The following is a 27,946-nucleotide window of genomic DNA, read 5'->3' as shown; positions in this document are numbered from 1 at the left end:
AGAATCCTTGGTTGTATTTAAAAACACTGCTGAATTATAAACCAAAATTATTAATATTTTTTTCTTATACCCGGTATCACCAATTCAAATTAATGTGGATAATATGAGCTCAGTATGGAAAACATACTACCAAATGTGAATATAATTTTAAACTGTGCCCAGTTAAGAACTGTTTTTTGGTAATATACCATACAGTCATGCAGATATTTTCATGTATCTTTCTTTAATTAAAAAGACAGATACATGAAATTGTATCAAATTCCCCATTGTGTTGCCAGAAAATGCAGTAATAATTTCACTATACTGTACAGTACATACTGTATGTTCATTGATTACCCATTCCTCATGGATATTATTTATGAACATTTGAATAAGCTTTTATCAGTGAATTCATGAAGAAGATAAATTTATTTGATAATTTACAGGCTTTTTATCATTTTAGAATTTATGAGCTGCTATGGTTGAAACCATGCTGAATACAAAGCTTAAAAAATGCATTACACTGTTTGTCATGCCCTCTGCAGCCAGAGGGCGCTCCTACTCTGTCCTGCCCCTAGTTTCCTGTGCCTTGCTGTCCTTCCGGTGTCTCTCTCTCTGGGGCTATATATTTCCGGGTCACTCATTCACCTTCATTCAGCATTGACTTTCGGATGTCCCGAGACCCGCCTGGCACCAGGTTGCCGCTCCGTCCGTGGCCTGAGGGCATAGGTTTCTATACGGCAATTCCTGAACTCTTTGCACTGCTGAGCCCGGGCTAACTCCCCGTTCCGCCGCTTCGCATAGGGTCTTTTTACGTTCTCCTGCCATTCCACGGTTCGTCTCTTCCAACATCTGTGACACTGTGCAGATCTTCAGTAAAACAAGAGAACTATAGGTTTGAAGGCTTCCAAGCATACTGTATCCCTTAAACGCTCACTTCAACAAGTGTGTGAACTTCATGTAAACTAGAATGATGCCAAGTGTTTAATGGAAAGCATTTACTGGTACAGCTTCTACAGGTTCCACAAGCAGATGATGACCCATTGTGGGTAATAAAAAGTATCACTGCAACATGTGAACAGGTATGACACAATATTCCAACCTTGAAGTCAATTAGTGTAGGGGTTCTATGACTTGGGTACTATAGGTTGTAAATTTGAGAAAAGAAAGATGGTTAGGCATCCATCACTATTTAAGTAAGAGTCTTATTTCAACATACTGTATATGAATCAGATTGTCACTGATGATGACGCCTATCAGGTTTGGAGATGATTGATAAAACAGTTTGTGCAAGAACCTTCACCCACCACTTGAACAGCTGCTGTGGGTGGTAAAATTATTGTGAGAAGTGTAAGTTAGAAATGGCTTTTGTTGTTCATGAATTGTGCCCAACCTCAGTTTAATCAGTTTATTATTTAGCAAGACAGAGTCATTTTAAAGTAAAGAACAAAACAGTGGTTTCCATGTGCCACATCATCCAGGTATACTCACAGCAATAGTGAGTGAGAGGTCTACAGTACTGACTAAATATGGGATTAAGTGAACAAACTTAAACCATGGGAGTTAGTGTTAGGGGTTTCTTATTGAAAATAGACAAAAAATGGCAGATAGTTATCCTGGTTTATGCAGGAGTAGCCAATACCTGGAAATCTAATAATCAGGCTTACTGTATATGTTTTTATAGTAAGTAATTACCTGATATAAAGGTGTCTGATGTATCACCATGGTCCTCAGTTTTGCCAGTGTCAGCTTCTGGCATCTGTGATTGAATCATGAATAAAAACAACTCCAAGCTTGTGACCGACAGTTTGATCAGACAAAAAGCCTTTCCATAAACAGCCAGGCCATGAAGTAGTGAAATACTTTTTTCCATCATTCCATATTCAATTGCATGTGCCAATCACTTTATATTTATAGAGGCGTAATGGATTGCAATGAGATTAATTGTACAGCTATACATATTGGCTTTTGACTTCTGAGATCAAGGCCTGTATCGTGCTTGGCCCCAGACAGACAGATAATTACGATTATCTATTACCATTGCTTCCACTTGGAAAGATGGACACCTTCCAGTTCAATGCTTAAGGTAGAGCACATCAAAAACTTGCCATTGTTTTGTTTTTTTTTGTGGCACAGGCTTTGTCAGAGTTTTGTGCGAAATGTCTGCTTTCTGGTCTTTCTTTTACTTGGAACTTCATTTGTGTTGTTTACTGTGGAAATTCTATGTGATTAATACTACTTCTTTTTTATTTGTATTTTTATTTTTGCATTTCTATTCTATGTGAGGCATAGTGGTGCAGGTTTTAGCATTTCTGCTTTGCAGCACTGTAGCCCTGGGTCCAATTCCTGGGGAGCTATCTGCTTGGAGTTTTGTACAGTATGGTCTCCCTGTGTTTGTATGGGTTTCCTCCAGGTACTCTGCTTTCCTCCCACAGTCCAAAGATATACTGATAGGTTAAATGACCTCTGGGAAAATTGGCAGTGGTGTGAAAACAGTATGTGCATGTTTGTGTTTGTTTTATTCTGCCTTGCAATGGGCTGGTCAAGGGTCCTGTCAAGGGTGTACCCTGCCTTGCACCTGTTGCTTGCTGGGATAGGCTTCAGCTCTCAGAGACCCTGAATTGGAAGAAGCAGTTAGAAAATAAATGGATGGGCAATTCAATTCTAAATTTCAGTTGAGCTTTTGAAGTGTTTTTCTGGGTTTTCATAATATGTATTTTTAGATTATTAAACTAAGGGGCTTTTATACCCATGTAACATTTCCATTTAATCAATAACATTATCTGTAAAAAGTTAACTCATTGTTAACAAAGTTAATATTACAATTGTGTTTCATATACTGTAATCAAATGTGCACTCACAAGGAACTGTAAAAAAGCCACATTGTGCAATAGTAGAGTGGCCTAACAAAAATGCACGATACATTGCAACAAAGTGTTTTAAGTTACTCAGTAACTTAACAGTATACTTGAAGCATGGACCACACTAGGCAATTCAGCAGTAGTGCAGGGTTGATGATCACTTGGATAGCTGACTGAAATAGAAATTAAGTGTCAGATTTGTGTCAGAAAAAGAACAAAAGTTATTGTTTGCATCTTAAAAATACTGTGTATTATTGTATTGAATCTTTCTATGTATTTTGTATGTGTGATCCTTTGTGGATTCAGCATGTTATCCTTCTGGGAATAGAGAGTATTTTGTCCAATCTTTCATGGTCACAGTCTGCCAGGAGTGCAGCTCGTTTAACTCATCAGCTGCCTATGACCTGAATCCTAAACTCCTTAAATTGTTCACTTAACTAGAAAGCCTAGTTGAAAACCCAATGACTTCCCTCACCAAAGATCTTTATCCTAATACTGTACCTCTCTTCTACCAGAAATGATTTAACATCATCCATGATATCAAACAAAACAAAATTAGATACCAAATGTTAACATAATAACATAAAGCCTTACACAGGAACTTTAATCCCTTGAAAAAGAAGTAATCCTTGCACTTAATTGATTTGCTGAGCTAAACTGCATTTATTTTGGGAAAGTGCTTGCTCTAAATATAGCTAATCCCTTGTTCATTTACTTTGAATTACTGTTGCATTAGCATATATTATTCTGTACACAGCTGTATACATATACATCAAAGGCTGCTTCTATCATTTTCTTTGTAAAGTTATGTCATACAAATCTTAGGAAAATTCCATTTTTATCTCTGTGCTACTTTTAATCGCTTATCTTTGATAAACCACAATAGAACTATACTTTATTTTATTCATTATTGGAGCACTGATGTCAGTACAAATGGATTTTGATCTGTGTTAAACGTGACTCAAATTAAAATATTAATTGTGAATTATGTCATACTGTAGATAAACCACTACAGATTTCAAAGGTGAAATTCAGTTATGGCTTTAAACTTCACTAGGCATTTCCTCACTGCTTTACAGTTTGTAAAAATATTCTGGAAACATATGTAACAATTATGGCTCAGACTTGATTTGTGGTCCCCTGTACAAAATGCATGAGATGACATCTTATATCCCACATGGAACACCCTACACAAAATGTACATTTTGTAGTTTTCGTGATAAAAATTGTATTGCAAATCTTTATTGACATACTGTACATTGTAACATTAATCTCGAATGTCTAGGCAATAGGTGTTGGCTCATCTTTCCATCTGGTAATTCTAACACCTGGACAGTATACTGTATATACAGGCTTTCTGCTTTTTGCATATAATTCTATTGACAATTACAGTATACATGAATTTAAATGTTCATTATTTTATTTTAAAATGGTTACAACACATTCAAATTGTGTTAAAGGACTAGGAGTGCAGTGATTGAGAAATTTCAATTGATTTCCAAGGCAGACAGCTGATCCTAAAATTTCTATAGGTTTTCATCATGATTTTAGTCCATCTGTAGTAAAAGATGTTGCATTCAGTCAAAGGATGATTGCTAAATCTCATATTTGCATTTCCTCAATATGGTGGAATTACAGAACATTTAATTGTAGTTTAACTCCACTTTAGGTACAGTAGTTGTTGTCATTTGTGTGCATCTTATGTGTGCATTAATATAAACATGTGTTTATATTATATAAACAAGAGTGAATCTGTGCAGTATATACTATGATGCCTGATACGCTTTGTTGTCTTGTGGACACTAAGAAAGCAATTTGTTTTCAGTTAATCAGCATGACAGATCACATCTTCCCAGGCTTTTATCCTCCGTATAATACAAAACAGATTTGATGTACAGACCCAAAATGCCCTATAAATAATTGATATCTGTCAGTCAACATAATTAGGCCAAGCACATTGAAAAATAATTCTGCCATGTATTTTTTCTGGGTGTTATCAGATCACACTGGAAATGTTTTTCCATAAACAGAAATATATTATGCAGGTTTCTGACTAACATCTACAGTACGTATACCCTCAAGGATGCTATAAGTTTAATAAACGATAGATAATGTCTGATAAAACAAATGCAAATCACTGGGTGGTCTTCACAAATAGAAAAGATGGAAAACCTGTGGTCATCCACAAATGCCGATGACTGTGACTGCCCCCAAGGTTTCAAAGAATGTGGGTCATTCTGTTGAAAGGCTTGTGGCAAAAAAGCAAGTTCACTTTTGCAGAAGAGAGAACTATTACTCTGCAGCTGACTTACAGTGTACAGATACAAGGTTTTTTAACACCACACAATATAAGTTAATCACCAGCATAACACCCAGATTAATTACTCCATGCTATTTCAGTATGTTAAAGGCAAATTCCTTTTGTGGTGAAAAATGAGCAGTTTCATTCCCCTGAGCTCCAGGTCTAAGGCATAATCCTGCTGGCACTGAGGAGCTGTTTCCATTTATAGAATGAGCAATAATCCAGAAATAAAAGTGCAGCCTTGACTCTTTTCTTTGTGCTGTGATTGACTGAAGAACTCTCATTTCCTCTAACTAGTCCAGATGGTATTTGCTAGTTCTTTATGTTCACAAGATTCATGCAGTTTCAAATACTATATGGTTTTCTTCAGGGACATCAGCTTGTCTGTTTTCATTTTATAGAAATGGATTCTTACCTGTATCACATGCTGTAAAAAAGTGAAGATAGTAGTGAACTGCAAAATGTTCTGTTTTGGATAGTCAATGAACGTAAATGTCATTTTAATTTCTAGTATTTCACTTTAATTCAGCTAATATAATAAATAGACTGCATAAACAAAACAAAATTGAATGATTCTTAGTTTATTCTTAAACATTACAATGTAAATTACAAATCATTAAACCATCTTTTCATACGTTTCCATTTTTTTGGTTTAATTTATATACTTATACAGTATCATGCAATCATTCTTTAATACAAATGCATTGTATGGGGTATCAGCATTTCAAATATATGCTCAGTGTGGTTTTCAAAAATATTTTACTGATATATTTCCTTTTTTATCTACCTCCTTGGATTTTTATAGTCTTAGTCTTTAACTGTTTATATAAGTGTCCACAATACAGGAATTTGCTACACTCTGACTTAATTGTGGGGGCAGCCTTAAACATGACTATCTTTCAATGCCTCAATTTAAACAAAATTATACACACAAAATTAGTGACTGTATTTTGCATATCTATTATTTCTCTTACTAAGATATTCATTGTGAGGGAAATCATGTTTTCACATAGGAATCCAGACCACAATAATCACATACATATGTGCAAATAAAGCTGATATTTGATATTTAAAAAAATCCCATAGAGAACACTGAGTTTTTGGAAAGTTGAAGGATAATTGTTTTCTTACCAGTACTTACCACTGGCCTTGAGTTGTAGATCCATCTTAAATGTAATTATTTCACATTATTACCCATTTCACATGGGAACAGAAGGGAGAAATTTGAGGAAGTTGAAAAATGGTGTGAGTTACAAGGTGAAAACCTTTGTTAAGAATAAAAAAAAACATTACCCACCATATTACCTTGAATGGCACCAAAATTGTAAATATCCATCAGAGAAGTAACAAAGAACTGTGTTGCATAAGGATAACATTAAATTTCAAATGTGCTGCTCCAAGAAGAAATATTGTTTAGTGTCTCAAGTGAAAATGTAGAGATGGGGTTTGATGTTGTTTTTAGAGTGGTATATTAAACATGGTACTGTAGATACAATTGTAAAGCAATAATATGAATTCTGTTTTTTTAAAGATTAAGCAGTATGTACAGTAGGTGACTGTATCCTGTTAGCAGAGAAGGTTAATGTGGTTTAATATAAATCAATACTTCATGATGATTCATCTATTCTTAGTTGTGTTCCTGAAAGTTTTCAGATGTCCTCATAATATTGATTGCCAGAATATAGATGTAGTATTCTTTAAGAAGTAGTCTTAAATGAAGCCCCGTTATGATAGTGATGTCTACTTGGAATTTGATCTCCCATAAAAATGAGAGATTACTGTATACTGTATGCACATGGATATTCAGTTCCTCTAAACTGTGTTCTCATTAACAAAGTTGTGGGACATGTTATGACCATAATAAACTAAAGTGAAATGTGGTATTGCCATTTTCAGGACAAAGACCTTATTATTTATTAATCAGTGGTAACTTGAATTGTAATCTGCACCCCAAATTGTGTGCTGTACTGTCTACAAATGTGCTATACTAAAGGAAATACAAAACGTCTTTTCAGTTTTGTGGATTGTATTGCTGAATTTCTCTAAAAATAGCCTTTTGAAGATCACGCAAGGTCAGTATGTACTTGTTTAGGAGTAGGGCTTAAAGCTACATTAAGTTACATGTCTGGTGAGCAGACATAACATTTTAAATACATTAGCCCCAGAACTGTAAGTGAATCAGTGATATGAAATGAAACTGAACTGAGAACATGTTGATAGTAAACTGCTTTTTTTTTAGTGCTCATTAGATTCTTAGATACATTGTCGATGAGTAGGATTCCTTTTTAGGAACATATCCAATCATTCATCCATTTTCAAACCACTTTATCCGAATTAGGGTCGTGAGGGAGTCAGAGCCTGTTCTGGCAAAGAGTGGGTGCAAGGCAGGATACACCCTGGATGCCTGTCCATCATAGGGCACACAGACACAAATGCACACATTCACAACTAGGCCCAGTTGTCCCATTTAACCTACCAGTATCTCTTTAGACTGTGGGAGGAAACCAAAGCACCTGGTGGAAATCCATTCAGACATGGGGAGAACACAGATAGCACCCCAGGAATTGAACCCAGGGCCCCAGTGCTGCAAGGCAACAATGTTAACCACTGCTCCACCATTCTGCCCTTAGTACCACCTGTCAATATGAACTTGATTTCCCTAATACTGGGACTGAATAAACAGCTGAAACAATAGGTTACATTAATTGTTAAAGATTGAGTAGTGACTAGATCTTTGGTTTGTTAGTTTGACAAAATCCTACTTCATACAACACATGAAATTTAGTAGGCTAATGTATTGAATGGATCTTTAACATCACTCACTTGGCTGAGGAAAGAACAACCTGTCTATAAGGATGAGGCTGACAGAACCCCAAAAGAGATCCAAGTAACCCCATGACACTTATGCAGAGTTCTATAAGGCAAAGCTTATGGCGCATTAGCTTTTGGTTGATCAGGGTGGTTTGGATATAGGCACAGTAGCTTTGGAGATCCAACAGCCTGCTAGGGATTGGGATTCCATGTTGGCCTGCAGAAGCTGCCTTGGTGATCAAGACGTAGTGACCAGAAAGGAGAGGTGCTAGGGTCAGCTTTGGTTAGACTGATGCAGAGGTATTGTAGGGACTGGTGTAGGAAGAGGTGAGTTACAACTTACTTATGCTCCTTGGTGAAGAGAAAATACTGTACAGACCTGTGTGTCTGCCTGAGGTATGTGCAGAGATTAAATAGAATGAGAGGCTCGTAAGGCTGATAGAAGATTTGAGCTTCAAGTACTAAAAGTGACTATCCTGAGCTGTTTGGTTTCATCTGAATGAATGATGACTTTTATGCTCCTGTTTGAACCTCAAAATGTAGCAGTACCTCGAGGGACAAGCAGGAGTTGAGAATGTGTACAACAGGACTGCAGGTGGGAAGTCTGAGCAAGGGGGTGCCAACATGACACCCAGTTGGACACCAGTGGGGGGTTGGAGGAGAGCGTGGAGAGGGCCACAACCAGGGGAGAAGGTGGCAAGGGTTGTGAATGAAGAACCATTCTTATGCAGACTGACACTGTGTGCTCATACATGGTGGTTAGAGTTAGTGTCAGCGACTGGGAGAGTTTATATGGGGATGGCTTGGGGAAGGATTAGAGAAGAGAGAAGAAGGGTTGGGGCAGCAATTGGGAGGTAGTTATGCTGGAACTTTGGAGAGGGTGACAACATTTGAAGAAGCCAGTAAAGTAGAGCAGACACCAGGGTTTCAATAAACCCATGCTACGGTATGTAACTGACTCTCTTTTAATGTTAGCCCACTGCATCAAGTTGGTAACATTTGTGGGTTTCCTTACATTAACAGAATGCTGCAGATCATTGTTTTGCTTCATGACCTGCTTTTGGCTCAGTGTGGAGTTCAGCTAATGCATAGATGGCCAAATTCTCCTCCAGAATGTGCTGATACAAGACTGAATAGTTCATCTTTCTATTAATGACGACAAGCTGTCCTAGTTCTGAGGCAACAAAGCAGCCCCAAACCATGATACTCCCACCAACCCATGCTGTACAGCTGGGATGAGATTCTTCTGGAAGATAGTTGGCAGTTGGCAATTGGGGGCAGTGTTTGGTTTTCACCACACAAAAGGTTTCTCATTGTGTTGCAAAGGTTCAGCTTTTCATTAAGCTGCAACATTGAGTTTGAATTTTATTCAGCAGTCATTTTAATCTTCCAGGTGCGTTTTGATCAATGTCAGACAGGCGTCAATGTTCTTTTTGGAGAGCAGTAGTGTCTTCCTGGCAATCTACCCCTGGAAACCATTTCCATTCAGTCTTTTTCTGAAGCATGAATACTGAAATTAGCTGCTGTAAGAGGGACCTGCAGATCCTTAGATGTTACTCATGTTACTCAGAAGTTTTTGTGACTTCCTGAAATAATTCTTGGCATGATTAATGGTTTTGTCTAGAGTCACTGTGGTCTTGAATATTTTCCATTTGTAGACTCTGTCTGACAGTGGATGAATAGGGCCCTAAACGTTTAGAAATGTTTTATGACCTTCTCCAGACTGTTAAGCATTATACTGTATACTCTTTTTGTGAGTTCCTCTGAACAGTCTTGATCATGGCACAGTGTTTCCATTAACCTGTATGGTGAACTCACACACTGTCTGAACATTTTTGGAGTATAAGATTGTATGTACTTGTTAACGTCTAATTACCCCACATACAATGAATTAGATTCTTATTTATTCATTTTTCTATTTCATTTATCACTGCTTCACAAAAAAACATTGAATTGGTGGATATGGTAGGAAATTGTAATTTTCATAATTATATTGCGGGTTGTATTATTCTATTAAGACTGTACATGTGTAGACAATGCTGTTCCAGTTGCACTCTTAACACTCTGTTTTATACAACTTTACAATGATTAAAACTTGGTTGGTCTGATCAGTGAATGTCTTATGCAGTATGTGTACTCTGCATTTCTTGCAAACAAAGACAATTATCATTGAACCAAAGGCAGAATTGTTGACCATTAAAAAAAATATCAACACAAGCTGACTTGTGTTGAGAGCATGGTTTTAGCCCTGTCAGGCTTCTGAGTGGCTTACCCAGTAAAGAAGAGCACTCAGCCTGCACGTTGATTATTGTGGTCTAGACATTACCAATTTGAGGGCCACGTCATTGGCTGACTGCAGCAGGATTTCCTCAAGTAGTAGTACTCTGAGCACAGCTTAGGCTGGGTGGGTGAGATTTGGCTAGGGTGTCCTCTGTACAGAATACAAGAGAAACCCCAGTGACCACCTGCGTGCCTGTTAGCTTTTTGAAATGCTAGTATTATCACATCTCCAGTCAATCCTACCACATTTGCAGGGCATTGCAAGGCATTTGTGTAATTTACAGTGAGCATGTAAACTGGAGAACACCTCTGACAGTTACACATTTTTGAGGAAATCATAGGTGGTCTTTCGCCCCATTTTAGTTTTGTATTGTATTTGTATTTATTTTTACTGTAAAAAATACATCAGGATAGATTCATTTAAATTCTTTCAATTCTCACATGTGAGATAAAACAATGGCAGAACACCAGAAATCTCTAAAGAAAACTACTATCATAGCATTCAGAAAAATGCATATAAATCTATGTTCAATTTATTATCTCCACTTTCCAAGAATCTCTTTTTTTACATCAGCAGTTAATGGGCTTCCTCTCTGTTTGTTATTGTGGTCCTCTGACATAATGATCAAAAGCCTTGGACTGTGCCAGGTTCATTATATTCCAGTTGTAGTGGATGCTGTCGTATGTCTTTCAGAAGCAACATTTTCTTGCCCTTTTATATTGAACTAAGGCATTTTTTTATGTGATCAAATTTTTTTTTTCACCTGTTTTCCCAGGTTTTGTTGAATCTTCAATTCTACAGGAAAAGAATGTTTTTGAATAAGTGGTGTTTTCTATGCTGTAAAGAGACACGGGAAGAAAATTAAAAAAACGTTAATGATACCAGCAGAAACCAGCTGGTAAAGCTGCACATGTAAAAGACAAATTAAGCAAAGAAAATGGATCTTGAGAGACCTGAACACATTAATTTATTATCTACATAATAGCCACATATCAGACTGATCAGAACAGAAAGCCATTTTGAGATATAGACCAGCACAGCACTTTCCTCATTATATTTGAACCAAATGCCTTCTCTCTAGCGATGAATTATTATTAGAGGATGCTGGCTTATTTGTACATAGCCCAGTCATCTCTCAACCTTCAATTAACCTTTGTAAATTTCCCTAGATACAGCAGGGTGGCTAATAATAGACAAGTTTAAATTGTAGATTTAAAATATAAATACATATTAATTACTAGGCCCTTTGAATAGCTGTGGAAGCCGTGGCATATCTCTTTGCCCAGGTTAATGAATGTCTGCATGGTTTCCACATCCCTGCCTCTTGCATTGTGTGCGGCCAGGCTGTTTGACGTCAGCCAGGGCCTTTCATTAGTCGGCTCATTAATCATATTCAGATGTGTGATTGCACTGCAGCTTCCTTGCACTGCAGTGACAACAAAAACGTAAGCCACTGGTACATTTGTACGCCCTTGCTGTAGTAGCTGGTACTAGCTAACATAATTATATCAGGGGCTGTGTTGACTGTTCTGCTATAAATTTACGTGTTGACTAAACTGAATGCTGTACGTGAGTAATTCTGTCAGCAGTGTTTTTTTTTTCTTTATCGGTTAATTTTGATGTCACTGAATATTCTTTGCTATCTTTTGTAGGTGGTTCCATTTGATGGGCTGATATTTGTGACATTTTCTACACATATGGCATTGTGTACACACAGGCTGTACATACAGTACATAAAGAACATGTTCATATGTGTATGTTCACACATGTACAAACACATATACAGCATTTATTTAAAATGGTTGTCCAGCCTTTTAAAAACATTCTCACCAGCTGTATGCATTCTTCCACAACATACTGTTTAATATAGTTTGATTTAATTTGATTTGAATTGAGGTGAAGCTAGTCTTAAAACCGAGAGAGCCCTGACATGTTAAAAACAGAAAAACAAGTTTTTGCTATTTTTCTAGTCAATTTAGAATTGTGTTGCTTTTACTCAACATAATAACTCTGTGAAGCTGTACTGTATATTATTTTATAATGTATCTGCCCTTCCCTGTTTCAAGTTAAAAAACCCTTTTTGGCAGAGAGTTGTGCCAAAATAGTAAGTTAGATTTGAAAATAACTGTACTATATAAATATATGACATATATAGTAATGTATGGCTATATAACATATATGACATGCTTTATTTTTTGTCCGAAGAAGCTAACAGAATTTCAGATATTTATTTTTATTTATTTCAGATATTGTTAGAATTAAGTGAGTAATGTGCATTGTTTGCGTCAAACATGAAATGGTTTAAAAGTTCACAACAGGCTTTTACTGCAGTCTTTTGTTCATTCATGTCCTTTATGTCTGAATGTTTGTCAGGGATGTTTTACATGATTAGATCGCTGTATCTTGTGTTTGAATGTCATGGACAACTTTTCTTTATTAGTTTTTTAAAGTTTTTCATAATCATATTTTATGACGTACACTATCTGTCACACTTCAGTGCATATAAAAAGACATAGGACCCTATTTATTCCAGTATGAGTAAGCCCTTTCACAAGACATTCAGTGTCAGAATTTTTTAACCTGAGTATACAGTATTTAAAGGGCATGTTTCTCTACTCTATGACTGTTGCAGTCTCCTGTTTAATACACTGTATACTGTAAATGGTCCCTTCAGAGGAAGAATTCAGCTGAAGACGAACAATCAAATCAACAAACAGTTCAATTACCATTGGAAACCATTCACATATGCAATCAACCACATGCTCTCATTAGATTTTATTTCTCCATGGAGGCCTCATGTGGCATCATTTTAAGGAGACTTTTAGATACAAAAAGAATGAATAAAATAAATGAGTCTTGATAAGTTCAGTGAAGTGAAAACTGAAAAACTGGCAAAGACAGGTAAAATATAATTATGTTTTTAAATATTTGCAATTGTTAATGCAAATGTCAGACATGGTTTATATCACAGTGCACAGTATATATGGTAGATCTATCTGTTTTTTAAATAGGTTTATGTTAAAATTATACATGTACAACATGTAGAGATTTTGTTCCTGGAGTTCTCCATTTCCTCTTAGTGATTTTCTTTGTGTCTGCATAGTATTAGCACTTTGACATATTGTATTTAAATTTAAACTATATCAGATAAAAGCCTTTGTTTCTTAACTCCAACCATTTTAATTCCGCTGAATATAACAAACATGCAGGGAATATTTGATGGAAATTGCCAGATGAAGTTAACATTTTTGGAGTATGTCAAATTGTTTTGGAAACCATATGTAAACTGGTAGCTCTTGTTCTGAAAGCTTTAATATGTATATTTCAGGTAATAAAACTATGTATAATTCTATTATTTTGAAATACAGAAGGGTCTTAATATCTGTGAATTTAACATTTGCAAATTCGCAAATTCAAATTTAACATTTGTAAATTCTAAATTTGTTCTGGCCAGCAGGGTCTTGGATGAAGGAAAATCAGAGTGCAAAGGTTGTTACCTTTGACTTTTAAATTAGCGGGGCAACAGACTAAGGTTATGAGACAAATCTATTTATTGAGAGAGCCCCACCACCACCACCCAAGCACCCACTACTCAGCATCCACAGGTCAATCGGGTCCTGTTTCTACAGAGTAATCAGCACTCCCAGTTTAGTGGTGCTGTGGGGAATGATAGGCTGGAGACCACTTTACAGGCTCACTGACAGAGTTATTGCCCTTTTCATTACAGTGGGGCTAATCATGGAGGCAGATAGAGAAAGGTGCAGGAAACGCCAGACACAGAGGGGTTATTTTAGTTTGTGTTTACTATTGTTTTAGCTTATTAAGTTATTTAAAATAGCTTAAAGCCAATGCAGTAATCCTTGAATTATCTTATAAGGGAGGGTTACCTATGTCTTTTAACCATACAGGTGCATGCTACAGTATGTACTGTAGTACATTATGCAACAGTATAAGGGTGGAGTAGTTCAGGTGGGTAGCAGCGTCAAGATGTGTAGTCTGCAAAGGAACAGGTAATAGGTTTATTCCATGCTGAAAATAGAAGAGAGAAAAAACAACGTTTAGGCTGTGAAGCCTCTTCAGGTGTGAGAAAGACAGGGTTTTCTTCAGGGCTTTCCAGCCCTGTCTTTTAATCCAATTGAAATATTGCTCCCAAGTTCAAGATGGTTTTGCCAACAAATACTGCTTACTTGTTAGCTCTGCATGCAGATCAAGTTGGAACATTTCTACCGTACAACCTGTACTTATTCACTCAAATCTATACATTGCATTATATTAGTCATTGCAGTGACTAGTGAGCAGGAAGGGCAACATCACATCACAATTCATGAGAACACTTTCTCTCGCTGGTGGGTGGTGAGACCAGCAGTTTGTGGCAAAATAGTGATACAGTAAAATTCACGACTTTGTCCTAAATTCCAAATGTGTAAAATTTTACGATACTGTCAATTAATTTTGTTACTGATATTTAATTACCAGTTTGAGAAATTGGGACTGCGGTTACCTCTTAAGAGCTGAGCTGGAATATAAGCATGCAGACACAGAAATATTTTCGTTAAGATTCTTAATTTTTTCTTAATCTTTTTTCCAAAGCATTTTTTCCCGCTGTACATTTCACCAATGTTGTATTTGAAATCAAGACTCAAGTAAACATTTTTCATCTTGAGCCACTAAAACATCTTGATTACTGTACTTCCCAGTACAACTGTGAATACTTCTTTAGCTGAAATATTGTGCTTCTGCTAAAGAATCTATACTGAAGTGATATACTGTAGAGTTAATGATCCCTGTGTAATTTCTTAACTATACAGTAGGTCATTATGTTTCCTTTGTTATACCAGTGGATGAATGTGTGGTATATTGAGCAGTTGATGGAAAAGAATGAAAAGAATTTCGGTTTGCCTGTTAAAAGAGCAGAAGAATTCAGCCCACAACCTTATCTTAAGATCTCTCTTTTTCACTTGCCTAAATGAATGGGATAATATGATAGCCAAGATCAAGGAAAATTATTTCAGAATTACATCTACTGTACAATCAGTTTTTTTAAACTTTTCAAAGTAAACTGACTCATCCTAACATCCATACTTTTTGAAAACATATCCACAGAAAACCAAAAGTCCGACCTTCCAAGAATTAAGTATAACAAAGTATTCAAAGACTTTTAAAAGAGCACTCAATGGACAGGTCTTGGGAAGTATAATAGAGTACTGTGAAGGTACTGTACAATATATTTGAACTGTAGGAATGAAAGTAATGAAAAAGTCCAGGCCAGTAAAAATATCAAAATACTATGATAGATTAATTGTTTGGAAAGAACAATGCTCACAGGAGTTTACACTGGATAACTCTTTTGAAAGCACACAGATGGGAAACATACACTGTGCCGTGTGTCTGCACTGTGGTTTTAGCTGTACCTCTCCTAGGGAGCAGAGAGCGATGATTAACATCAATACTATAAAACTCCGAATAGCAACAATTATGAGATGTTATTTTAAGGAGCACTTTTTGAACTATTGACAGGCATCTTCCAGGTACAGTATTTTTCTCTGAAGTGCATGAGCATGAAAGCCTTTTTTTGTTCTGTTATAGATTTTCCACTTACTTCCTCAATAGCATCCATTTTCTGCCATTACCTGTTTGAAAAACGTCACTTCTGTAAGATGACAAATATCACATTTATTTTAGACTCAGAAGGTACCCACAAATGTAAGGACATTTTTTGTCTTAACCTTTAGTTTGTATGAAGGGGATGATTGTTTTAACAAGAGGTTTGTCTGAGAGATGACCTACTGATTTTTTCCTTTAAATAGAAACTGATTATAATTAGCATCATGTGCCCAAGCAGGTATTATATTTTAGACATTTTAGACACTTTATTCTCACTATTGCACATATGTTTTAAATGTCCCTGGTGTAATTTTATTTATCTTTCTCCTTTTTAATAATTGATCTTTATGCTGTGTATCATGCCCATACAGTAGGTATTGTGTAGCTCAAGGGGATCATTGTCAGCACAATTGCTTTGTAGACAAATGTGAGTTTTGTGCCTACTAAGGTATTCTGACCTCAACCCAGTCCCTAATCCTGCCCCGAACCCCAAACCTTGACCTAAAAATAACCATACAAACATGTACAGCACCAAGATTTAGTCATTGTGCCGAATCACATAATGTAGTAATATTGTTTTGTTACTTTGTTAATCTAATAGCTGTGGAACCCATAAATGTTTCATTTAATAGAATGGGTAAAGTGCAATATTGTGGGCTCTTTAAATTTTTTTAACTATGACCTATTTTATGAAACACTTATGAGTCAGTGGTTTTATGATGAAGAGTTTTCACCTTTCAGGGTTGCTAGCGGGATCGTGGAGTCTTTCTGTAGCAATTTAATTGTTATTGACAAGTCTTTCAGTAACCAATGAGATCAGTGCCTGAAGACATGATTTTGGATGAATAATACAATAATACATAATACAATGCCCGGTGTTTGATAAGGCAAATGTGAAGTGGGAAGGAAATAAAACTGTTTTAGGTTACATTTACTATTCCAGCAAAAGACACCTCCTATAGAAAGTCTCCTTCAGGCTGAATTCCTGAAAATGAGGTGCTGTGGTTTTCTGCAGGCTTCATTGCACAGTGCTTTATAACAGCAGTCTTCTGACTACAGTGTCTGACAACACTTATTTGTTCAATACATTTACTCCAAATGAGCTCTGCATTGTCTTTAAAACCCTTGAAATTAAATGGTACTAAAAATGTGGATTAAAATAAATTCATGTTCCTTTTTTTGTAAAAGGCAAATTCATCAGACCTTAACAAAATATTTTTTCTCTGATTCTTTTCCTTGTGTTCTACATACTGTATACAACTCTCTCTTTTGAGTTCTGTGTTCTAGTGAAAGTGTTGAATACCAGTTGCTTTATTTTTGTTGGATTTGATTTGGTTGTATCTTTGACTTTCAAATCTCTAGCATTTTCTTTATACAGTAGCTTCATTACAATTCAAGAGAGTGACAACAAAACATATACAGTATTTGATGTGTTCAAGTAAAGAGCATTACAATAGGGTCTGACTACATAAGTCATAATGCAGGTAATTTTCCTCAGTAAAATGATTTTTAATCTAAAAGTAAAAATATTAGCTTAGTACCAAAATTGCATGTGATCACAAATTAAGAACATTCATTATTTTATTTATTATTAATTCTAAAAATATTAATGTATTTAGCTTTTAAGTAAATGCTTAAATTGCTTCTGAAAAGGTGTTTACAGTTCTGTTGTCATTATTAATTATTTACCACAATATTATTGTGGCTTGGCATTGGAGCTTATCTTTATATCTCTTTATCAGGGTTTGTTAAAAGAAAATGATCATTTTTGAAACATACTGTTTTAACTCACTACAAAATGCTAATGTTATCCTCTTAATATGGTTAAATATGTATTATTTATCACTCAGAACCTTAAATAGGTTCTGAGTGATAAATTAAATAGCTGTCTTTACTAACTGAAGCAGCCAACAAAATCTACAGCAGTGACTCAGATCTCTGACAAATGTTGCCTGAATTGATTAGTTTGAAATCAGTTTTGGCACATAATCATGTCCAATTTGCTCTACTGCATTGCCTCCAGTGGGAGAGAAAAAAAAGAAAAGGCTAAAAAAATAGATGTGGCTGATGTCAGTCTGGCAATGATGTCATTGCACAGAGAAAGAGCAAGGGGGGGCTGGAGTGCTGCAGCTCCGTGTTCCTGCTTTCCTTCAACAGAACAGGGAGACAGCCCGCTATCAGAGAGTTGGAAGGATTCAGAGTTCTGGAAGCACAAGAACAAGGGAAGCAAGAACAAGCACAAAAAAGAAAGCTTGCGTACTGTAGGTACAAGTGCTGTATTCAGTTAGATTTAGAGGAGGACAGTTTTGAAAGAAATCTTATTAGCTAAACCAGTGGCAGGTTGAAAAAGGTGAAAGAATGCCTGCAAGAAGCATGGACTGCGATATCTCCACTTTGATTGCATGCGTGGTGGATGTGGAGGTATTTACTAACCAGGAGGTGAAGGTAAGAAATGATCTGATCGATTGGCAGAACAGATTAACAAAAGAAAAAGTTCCAGTTGCCATTGCTTTATAGACTTTATTACAGGAAGGATGAGGATAGAAACATTTGGCATTTGCACAATTGCTTTGCCTTAACTTTCAGTGGATTGAAAGTTGAAATTGTCTGGTCTCTTTTTCCTTCTTAAAATCTTAAAATGTGTTGCTTCCTCCTTGTTTTGAACATTGGTTCAATTTCCCGTAATTACTTAATGGTTCAAGTAACTTTAAGCTTACTTTTTGAACACAGCAGAAAAGGGTAAATTAATCTTTTAAACTGAACCTGATTTCCTTTTTTTGTTTTTTTCTGTTTGTCAGCCTCACGTCTTTGTGAAGTCCAAGTTTTAATACTATAGTTTAATATTAAATATTTTGGGAAAGGTGATTTCTTCATGTTGTAAGCATTTATCCCAGTGACATTATTATTATAGTAATGTTTTATTGTAATAATGTATCAAAATAATAACATAAATTGTCTTACAGTCTCTATGCATCTCTGTGCCTTTTCTTTTCACAAAAGTGAGATCCACTGTACATTCAATTATTTTAGGGCCATTTTATTGCTGTACTTTAGTAATGCAAGTGTGTGAATGAAATATCCATAGATTTTACTGGTCTCTGTGATGGGATCCCTCTACAAACCTCTCTGCCTCAGTATCTGAAGATTTACCTTGTATGTAAGGTGCCCAATGTAATTATTGAGATATTTTTTGTATTGTTTTTGACAGTTGCAATCAGAACCACATCTTGAAAAATAACTGTACTTCTTTGGTATTTCTCCTGCAGCTGGATGGCAAAATGCTTCATGCTCAGATAGGAAATGCCTGTAATTTTTTCATTATGAATAGCAGAACACTCAGTTTTTTTAAATATGATGAATGGAAATGGTAACAAAAACACCAATAACTCAGAAATACTAACAAATACACCAGTGAAGCTGTTAAATTAAAAGATTTGCTATAAATTAATTATTTATAGTAGCCAAATTGACACATGGACTATAGTACTGGATTTAAGTGTGCATTTGGCGGCAACTAGTACAGTCTCAAACTGTCTACAAGACAAATGACGTTATTTGCAGTTATCTGCTGAAAGTGAAAGTAGAGTGTAGCAGACCCTTTACTATGCAGACACTACTAAAATATGGAAGAAAAAAAGGTTGATGTGATGTGCATTGTATCAATAATTTCAGTTTTCAAATTATTTTGTCACTCAATATTTGAATATAATTGGATAAAATTGTAATACTGGTAATCAACATACAGTATAGACAATTTTGATTTTATTGTTTTTCAGTCACACGTACTGTAGATCCTTAGCCAAGTTAGTCACTACTGCATGTCTTATTTCCCTTGGACTGTGGATATACTCAAAAACTGTATGTATGGCATGGTAAATAGGTGAAAAATGCCCTTACCAAAGTATTCTGAATTTCAATAATGGAGAGCTGTGAGTATGCAAGAAGAAAAGAACCTTTGAGAAGTAGAATTCTATAATGTTGTAGATTCCCACCTTCTGTTAGTTACTCATCGGAACAACATTACAATTACTTATTAAAAAACAAATAAAAAGAACTCTAATAAAGTGCCATTTGTCTTTTTTTGCCACAATATAACAATAGAAATGTGTTGCCACATACCTGGAAGGAATATTTCATTCTCTTTTGTAATATTGTCTACTTCTCAGCGGTGTGTTTTCAAAATACAGTAGGTGAGAGTCATAACACAATACTTCACAGCACCAAAACTGGCCTTCATGGGAGATGTTGTAAATATACATTTATTTGGATTACTCAGTTTATAAGTCAAAGTCAGACAATTGTATATACCATAATAGAACCATACTTGAAAGCAATACATCTTTTGAATGAAGGGTTAATTGGGCCAGCTGAACCAGGTTTAATCTTCTGGTGATCATACAAGCCCTACAACAATTGCTGGATTGTGCCCTTAAAGAAGAGGATTGGTGTCCTCATTTCAAGCAGTCCTACAATACTTTGCTGCGAAAAGTGCTTCAGGTTGCACTTTGGTTTCAGAAGATCCACCTGAAAATTAGGAGCTTTCTTTTCCTGGTTTGGTAATCCAATCAATCTCTCAGTAGGTTATTGGAATTTTTAGTCCCATTTTGAAGATGCCTACTGTACAAGGCTAGAAGAATGAAAGTTATCCAGAACAAGAGTTGGAGACCACTAGTTGGTGTAACAGGACATGCAGTGTGTAAATTGAGAGCATTAGAGTAATATCACTTCCCAAATTCACAATAGTGCTGAAATATCCCACTGAGAGATGTGAGACGTATTATACATTTCTCACTTGTTGGTGAGACTGTGTGGTTTAGGGCTGGGACATGCCTGAGAGATAGTGACAGAATCCTTGCCTGGTGGAAGCTGCACACAGCACAGATTGTATTTTAAGAAACTGAAATCTTGTCTCATGAAGATTCCTTGTAATGAATAGCTAGCTTTAGTTACAATTCACTCTCTGTTACAAAGTTTAAATTCCCCACTCTCTAATTACCAATCAAGAATCTATCATATGTTTTATTTTCTGTTCTTAACAAGCATATGTTGACCAGATACTGTACAGTAGATAGCCAGTTGACCTAAGTATCTTATCTCATCCATCAATTTCCTGAAAGAGATGGGGCTATCATTTTCCACAATATGGCAAGGTAGAATGTTCCATAAATCAGCAGCCCCTTGTGTAAAGACGTACTCCCCTTTTGGAGTTTTCAATGCAATTCTACATACAGTAGCTTACTCTAGTGTTCTTTGGTTCTGTGCTTTTCTGGAGGAAATGTAAAGCATCCCTCTTTGGGGATGAAGAACATTTCTCTACGTAATATAGAAATAGAGATGATAGTGATGATGAGCTTTTTCACTCTCATTTGTAGTCACCTAGTTGAGAGAAATCAAAATCTTGCATGAACGGCTTTGCTTCAGATCATGCCACAGCAACCTGAATGTTCTGCACAATAGCAGAGTGTATTTTGCACTGCAACGTTCTTGAGCAATCTCCTCCTATCATAAATGGGAAACCAAAGGCATTTATTCTTTTACAAAATAAATCTTGGGAAAGGATTTCTTGAACAGAACAAAAGACAAAATACTGTATGAACAAAAAAATAAGTTAGCTGTTGTTAAATTAAGCTAGGCTTCTGCAGTTATTCCTAGGCAAATTGTTTGGCCTAAGAATGTCCCTGTGTTGATCACAATATAAAAATAGTAATAGTGTTTAATACGTAAAGTAGTGGTTTTCTCTCATCTGTGTTGGAATTTATTGTATGTGCCTGTGTGTCAGCACACAATACACATTGTGTCTTGTAAAATGTGATTCCCTGCAGCTGTCCTGTCTTTAAATATAATCTCATCAACATTCCAAAATTAAACTAGCTTGGATCTCAATCATGGCTGTTTTGTGGGCATATCTGGTGAAGAAAGGAATGATACAGTAAACCCAGATATCTCTACTGTGCTGTTTTTAGACACTTTTGTAAAAGGTGCAAACTTTTGAATAACAAAAAACTACTTTTATTATTACAGACAGAAAAGATAAAACAAGCCACTGTTCCAAAATCAGATCAGGTCACCTGTTTACACTGAAGAACCAAGGGAAATGGAAAAGTAACTGTAATTTCTCAATAACACATTCACGGTTCACGTGCTAAACACGACGTTAACATATGAGGTGATATTAGTGATAAGATGCAGAATTGTTCTTTACATAACCAGTTCAGTCAGTACTGACCCCACTCTGTTAAACCTCATGCATGTGTTTTTGATTAATGTATTGTTGAGTTGGCAAGGCAATAGCTAGTGCTTGTAGCATAGCTTTAGTATGCTAAAAGCATGATAATTAAAAATGATGACTTCAAGGAGATTTTATCAACAATCCCCAAAACACAGGACTTCCTGAAAAAAATCTGCAGAGAACTTTGGGTCATTAGTCGAGTGCCGCTTGAGAAGATTTATATTTAGCAAAGGTCAAAGTACAGTGTGTAAAAAGGACTGTAGAGACTTGAATCTGGTTTTATTTAGGATGAATTAGTGTTCCAGCAGAAACAAAAGGTTCTGTTCCTGACTCCCCAGAGCTTTTGACTAATGTACCTCTCCTTCAAATGGACCTGGATTTGATTACAAGGCAAAGATTTTGTTGTTAAATTTAAAATTATCTGTACTCTGAATGTGTGGTTTTAGTCTCCATTTGGGTATTTGTTAGATGCATATGTTTGACAGTTGACAAATATTGAACATGATTGTTTGGCTCCGAAAAAATGTACGGTAATTGCTACATGCCAGTGTGCATACCAAACTAGTTTCTCTGGTTTCTGGACTGTGTAACTTCATTGTCAATTTTAGCGTAAATTTGCATACTATATGTGTGTGGAATGTAGAGTTCTATTAGCCTAAATCTAACATCAATTTACAATTTCATACTCTGCCACATAAAAAAAAAGTTTTGAAGGTTCAATGCAAATTCAAAGTACTTTTAAAGTAGAATAATCTCCAAGGTAAGGTGAAGGAATGTGGAATCTTTCTTGTGCTTGGTAAGGTACACAAGGATGGAGTATGGAGGCTTGGTTGCTGGTGGATCTAGTCACAGTTAAAGTAAAGGTTGTGCATGGAATATAATGTTTAACATTAATTTCATGCTTTACTTGATTTTACATGTATTTTTAGAATGAAATTGTGAAAATAAATGATTTTTTTGTGGGTTTTTTTTTCACTTAAGTCAACTTTCCTATCACTTCCCAGGAGAGAGTACTGTATGTAATTCAAAAAGGGTGGTTACAAATTTACTTGGTGCTAAAATGTACTGGCGATGCAGTTTGCCAAAAATAATATCTGTGGAATGAGGTTTGCTAGAAACAGTACAGATTTTCTGGTTTCCATGTGAAACTTGGGTGGAAGGTGGCTTTTTTCTTGTATTTTTTATTGGAAGTGACATTTTCCTCACTGCATTTTCCTTTTCCATCTTCATTGTGATTTTAATTGTTTTTTTTTAAAAAGACATCTAACTCAATTTAAAAAATATAAACCTAAATAATGCACTCTCTGTAACAATTTTGCTACATACTGTATGTTGATTATATTCAGAGCACTGGATTCCAAAGTTCTCATTAAAGGTGATGTAAAATATTATAAACAAGTCTTTCATTTCATTCAAGGATAAGTGAAATCATTAGTAAAACTGATCATTTAATTGAAACTGTCCTTGAAAATCTAAAATCCTGCACTCAAATGGTTAAATCAAGGATGTAAGGCTTAACATGACATGACGGCTGTATAAAGATTTAGATTATTTCCGTATCAATGAAGGGTGGGAAGAAAGATTCAGAAGGGCATTAAATCTGCAAGATTAGCAAAGATAATCAAAGTAAAAGTGGAACTTTAGGAGGCTGGAGAGCATTCATACAGTATATAAGCTATAGCTTTAAATATAAGGTGGACATTTTTAATCTGACTACACCTCCTACAGTATGTATCATAAAAGACTTCAAGAACCTCTCACGTTTATAGTCTGGTGGTTCCAAAACACACAAGATTCCTCGACTGGTTGAGCAAACATGGTCTCAATGATGAAGAAGGGACACAGTATTCAAACCTACATTTATGTTATAATTGTTAAAATGTGCTAAAAGCACAATTTCAAAAAAGTAATCTCTTCATTGATAAAATCATGAGCTTTAAATAAACAATTTACCATATTCACATAGATTCGATTGCACACACTAATGTGATACAGATAAAAAAGCACAAAACTCATATCAAAAGGAAGACAAACCTCTTTGCATCCCAATAAAACAATTTGAACGCTGGGTTGCAAATTAATCTTCAGTGTTAATGATATAAACAGGCTTACCCCATACAGCCCAAACCAACCAATAAAAAGATCTCTTTCTTGTGGTTTCCCAGTGGTTCTCAACTAAAGTCTCAAAATTAGCTTGCCCCAGGAAAATAAAATAAAAAAAGAAATGAACTCTGCTCTGCTTTAGAAGTCATCTTTTTAAAGTTTTTGCGTAATCCTAACAAAATTGGCATGGTGGGTAAACTGTCCTCACACAGATTGAATGGGGACTACACCTGAAATGGAGTGACAAAAAGGAAAACAAAAGAGCACATAAGCACTCAGCAAACTACATTCTGTCAGAGTCCTGAGTTGCCATGTTAATGAAATTGCAATTTCCATACTATCATGTTGCTATGCTTATCCCAGTAACATTCTTTCACTGTCATTTTTCCAGCAGCAGGATTTTATGATATTTGCTTTGCACAGGTGTTTGTTATTACCTGCACAACAAAACATGAACCATCTTCATCAGGCTTTTTCAGTCTAATGGGTGAGGGTGTTACCTACAGTATGGTTTTTCACGAGATTATGTTCTCAGCCCTTCACAAGCATGTTTTTCCGGCAAACTTCTTGCCTTCTTCTTTTTTAATAAGGCCTCCCAGTTGGTATTCTCTTGTCTCTTCAAATTTGGTACAGACATTTACTGGTCCACATTCCTTTTTGTTGTGAGTCAAGACATTGCTTCTGTAGTTGCTTCAGAGTTACAGTACTGTCACAATGTTCAAGCTTTTTCTCGAGGATACATAATACATAAAAGAGAGATACTTCTTAAAATGTCTCAGTAATCACACTATACTTTCCCAAGAAATGCTAAACCTTTAGACTCTGAAGTAATGTTTGCATTTTTTTGACGGAAAGGAGGGCAGGTCTTAAAGACACTAACATGAGATGTGCAAAGTGAAGCGTCATGCAGGATGATTAGAAACCAGTGTTTTTAATAGATGAACCTTAAAAATGTGACTGGAATGAAGTTACAAATGGCATTAATCTGGACCTTTTGACCTTTAAAGTTTACTACAGTCTTCACCTTTGCCAGACTAGTAATAAAACTAGGTGGTCTCTTCGAAGTTGAAACATATTAAGTTTGTTCTACAGTAAGTAAATAAAGGTTGTTTATTCACTGCCAATACAAGTGTTTGTAATTTATACTGAAGTAGAGTATAAAGACAATAAAAAAAGAAAAGTATCACAGTAAACATATCGTATCTAGTATTTTTTTTACATTTTCCTAGTAGGATTGCCATTCTTAGATCTTTTGTTTGGTTTGTGTTTGTTTCCCATGGTTTCATGCTTTACAATAACTCTTTACAATTGTAAATATTCTGCCTTTTGCATTGCACTCATTTGAGCTTACCACATTACATCAATAGAGTTTTGTGTAAGAATTTTGTTTCCTATTATTAGCACAATATGTTTTGATTTGAAAAAATATATTTTTTTAATAAATCAATATAAAAGGCTAAATACAGTAATTTGTTTCCTATGAGATCTCTAGGAAATCAGTTTTAAAAAAATGGGGTGAACTTGTCAAAAACCAAGAAAGATTTACATCACCACAAATACTAGAAGTTTTAGAAGCCTTTCCTTCACTCTTGTGAAATTGTTTCTCACCGCTAATCTCTGATGAATTAGTCAAATCTTTCTAGATTAGGAAAGCGAATATACGAATACGAATACGAAATACGAATATTTTAGTTTGTTTGTTTTTCTGTCCTTTGTGATTTGTTTTAGTTTTTGAAGCCTTTGCCACCATTTTAGAAGCAGAAACCAGACAACTGTTTGATGTATAAATCAGTAATGTTATCCTGGTTGTATTTCAAACCTGGTACAGGTTTAGGTCATAATTTAGGTCATTAATGAAAAATTAAGATGATTGGACCTGGAGCCCAGATTTCTGTGTTATTCATCTAGAGACCATGGTACGGTATCTGTGGTAGATTTGTTTTTTGTCCAGAAAAATCTTTAGTTAATAAACATCTTTGTAGCCCTATAAATAAACCAGTCATTTCCACCCTAGAGTGTTTTTTATTAGTTTTATTTAAAGTGCAGACTCCAACCAGGATGCTGATCTTAAATCTTTTGTAGTTAATATCACTCAGACTCTTTGAAACTGCCTCAAATGTTTTGAATGTAAACCACAGAGAATCGACCATCAGGACTATTGCAATACTTTAACACCTACTCAATGTAGTTTTGGTTGAGAATGACTGAACTAATTGACTAAAAATGAATTAATACAGAATGACTGTATTAATTTAATGTTGAAGAGTATCTTGGTAAAATACTTATTGGCAGATGAAACATCAACAGCTCTTAAACCTTTTTTCTCTTACGCATGAATATGTTTATTTTGTTTTCTTCTCTTCCTTATATTTGTGTTCTGTTTGCACCCCAAACAACAATCAGGGCAATAAAGTTATATTCAAGAGTTTTGAAATCTTGTAACTGGGAGGAGAGCTTTTGGTGCGGCTTGTTTGTACTGTAGGTGTGATCCACAAATCTCACTAAATCGCTATTTAATGAATGATGCCATAGAGCCAAGTTTAACATTAAAAAGTTTGTTCGAGCCTGCAGTGAATATTGCTGTGAATACATCCCTCATATTTTCAGTCCTAAATGCAGTTACAGTATGAATAGTGCTCTTATAATCTATAGTACTTGTAATATACTTTATAATACAGTCATGGAAATCCATAATTCATACATTTAATAGTACAGCATCTTCTCAGTCTGTTGTTGCAGAGTTTTTAGTCAACAAAGAGTTTTAGGCAGCTATATTTAAACAAATAGAAGGAGGTATCTCTTGGGAGAGAACAGAATCTAAGTGATCACCCTCCCAGTCCCCTTATTATTTGTGATATAGTTTCCTTTTAGATCAATAGTTCATTTTCATGGCTGTTATGTCTTCCTTGTCACCAGAATAAACACAGTCAAAATTAATAACACTCAAGCTATTGTGTGCTTAGATTTTTTAAAAACCATTTGTACTTGGTCAAAACATTAAGACTCCTAGCTTTTACCAGGAATGTTTTTCATTAAAATTCTAACTGTACTGTACAGCACAATAATGTTCTAGCTGTGGAGTAGCTGTAGATTCTGCATTGTATTAAGAATTTCCAAAGTTTTGTTGTTAAAAGCAAGCATCCACAAATTTGATCTCAGTCATGGTTGTCCAGTTCACATACAGAAGATTGAGCTGTATGATTCCACATTTATGTGTTATATATATTCTGGGTATGTATTTTTCAAAGCAGGGCTCAATGGCAGCCTTAGGTTTTGAATTAAATCATGCTGTGGTTCAAAATTATTTAATATGGTGGTTGATTGCAAAATATCTGTCTAGTGATGGTAACTATTTCAAACTGAAGGTCTAGTTTCAAATCTTTCTGGATGATAAATTGAGATAGTTGATCACAAATTAATCCCTGTTAATAATTAGTCTGTATTGCAAAGTTATTACCAGACATTGAGGAATTCATTTGGCAGGGAATAAGGAATGAATGTCAGTACATCAGCCATAGCTTAGAGAAGCAATACTTTGTGTGACAACTGAAGCTTGTGCTGTCTTGTATAGAGCTCTTACCATAAATAGAATTGTTTGGGGGTATGAACAGCTGTAACAGCTGTAACACTTTTGTAAAATGTGATATTTAATGTTTAGTTATCATGTTAATTGGTGAAGTGCTTCTTAAACAAATGTTTTAAAACAGTTTTTAGGTTACTAAGAGAGCATGCTCTTTGAAGACATGTCTTTTACATTACACAGCCTCAATAAGCCT

The 27,946-nt window shown here is 35.4% G+C and overlaps 1 protein-coding gene across 2 annotated transcripts in view; it reads left to right on the top strand.

Annotated features, from left to right (window-relative positions):
• Window positions 1-27,946, top strand: part of rcan2 (regulator of calcineurin 2) — a 95,759-nt gene that overhangs the window by 38,687 nt on the left and 29,126 nt on the right. The window contains exon 1 of one of the 2 annotated variants that reach the window (XM_006625679.3): window positions 17,977-18,283. The exons of the other annotated variant lie outside the window; for it this stretch is intronic. Coding sequence (XP_006625742.1) covers window positions 18,197-18,283 — 87 coding nt within the window. The 5' untranslated portion in view covers window positions 17,977-18,196. Of the gene's footprint in view, window positions 1-17,976; window positions 18,284-27,946 lie in introns of those variants that run through there. 2 annotated transcript variants of the gene reach the window in all.

Source organism: Lepisosteus oculatus, chromosome 2 (genome assembly GCF_040954835.1).
Source record: "Lepisosteus oculatus isolate fLepOcu1 chromosome 2, fLepOcu1.hap2, whole genome shotgun sequence".
NCBI classification, from domain to species: domain Eukaryota; kingdom Metazoa; phylum Chordata; class Actinopteri; order Semionotiformes; family Lepisosteidae; genus Lepisosteus; species Lepisosteus oculatus.
This window is presented reverse-complemented; position numbering and strand designations above follow the sequence as displayed.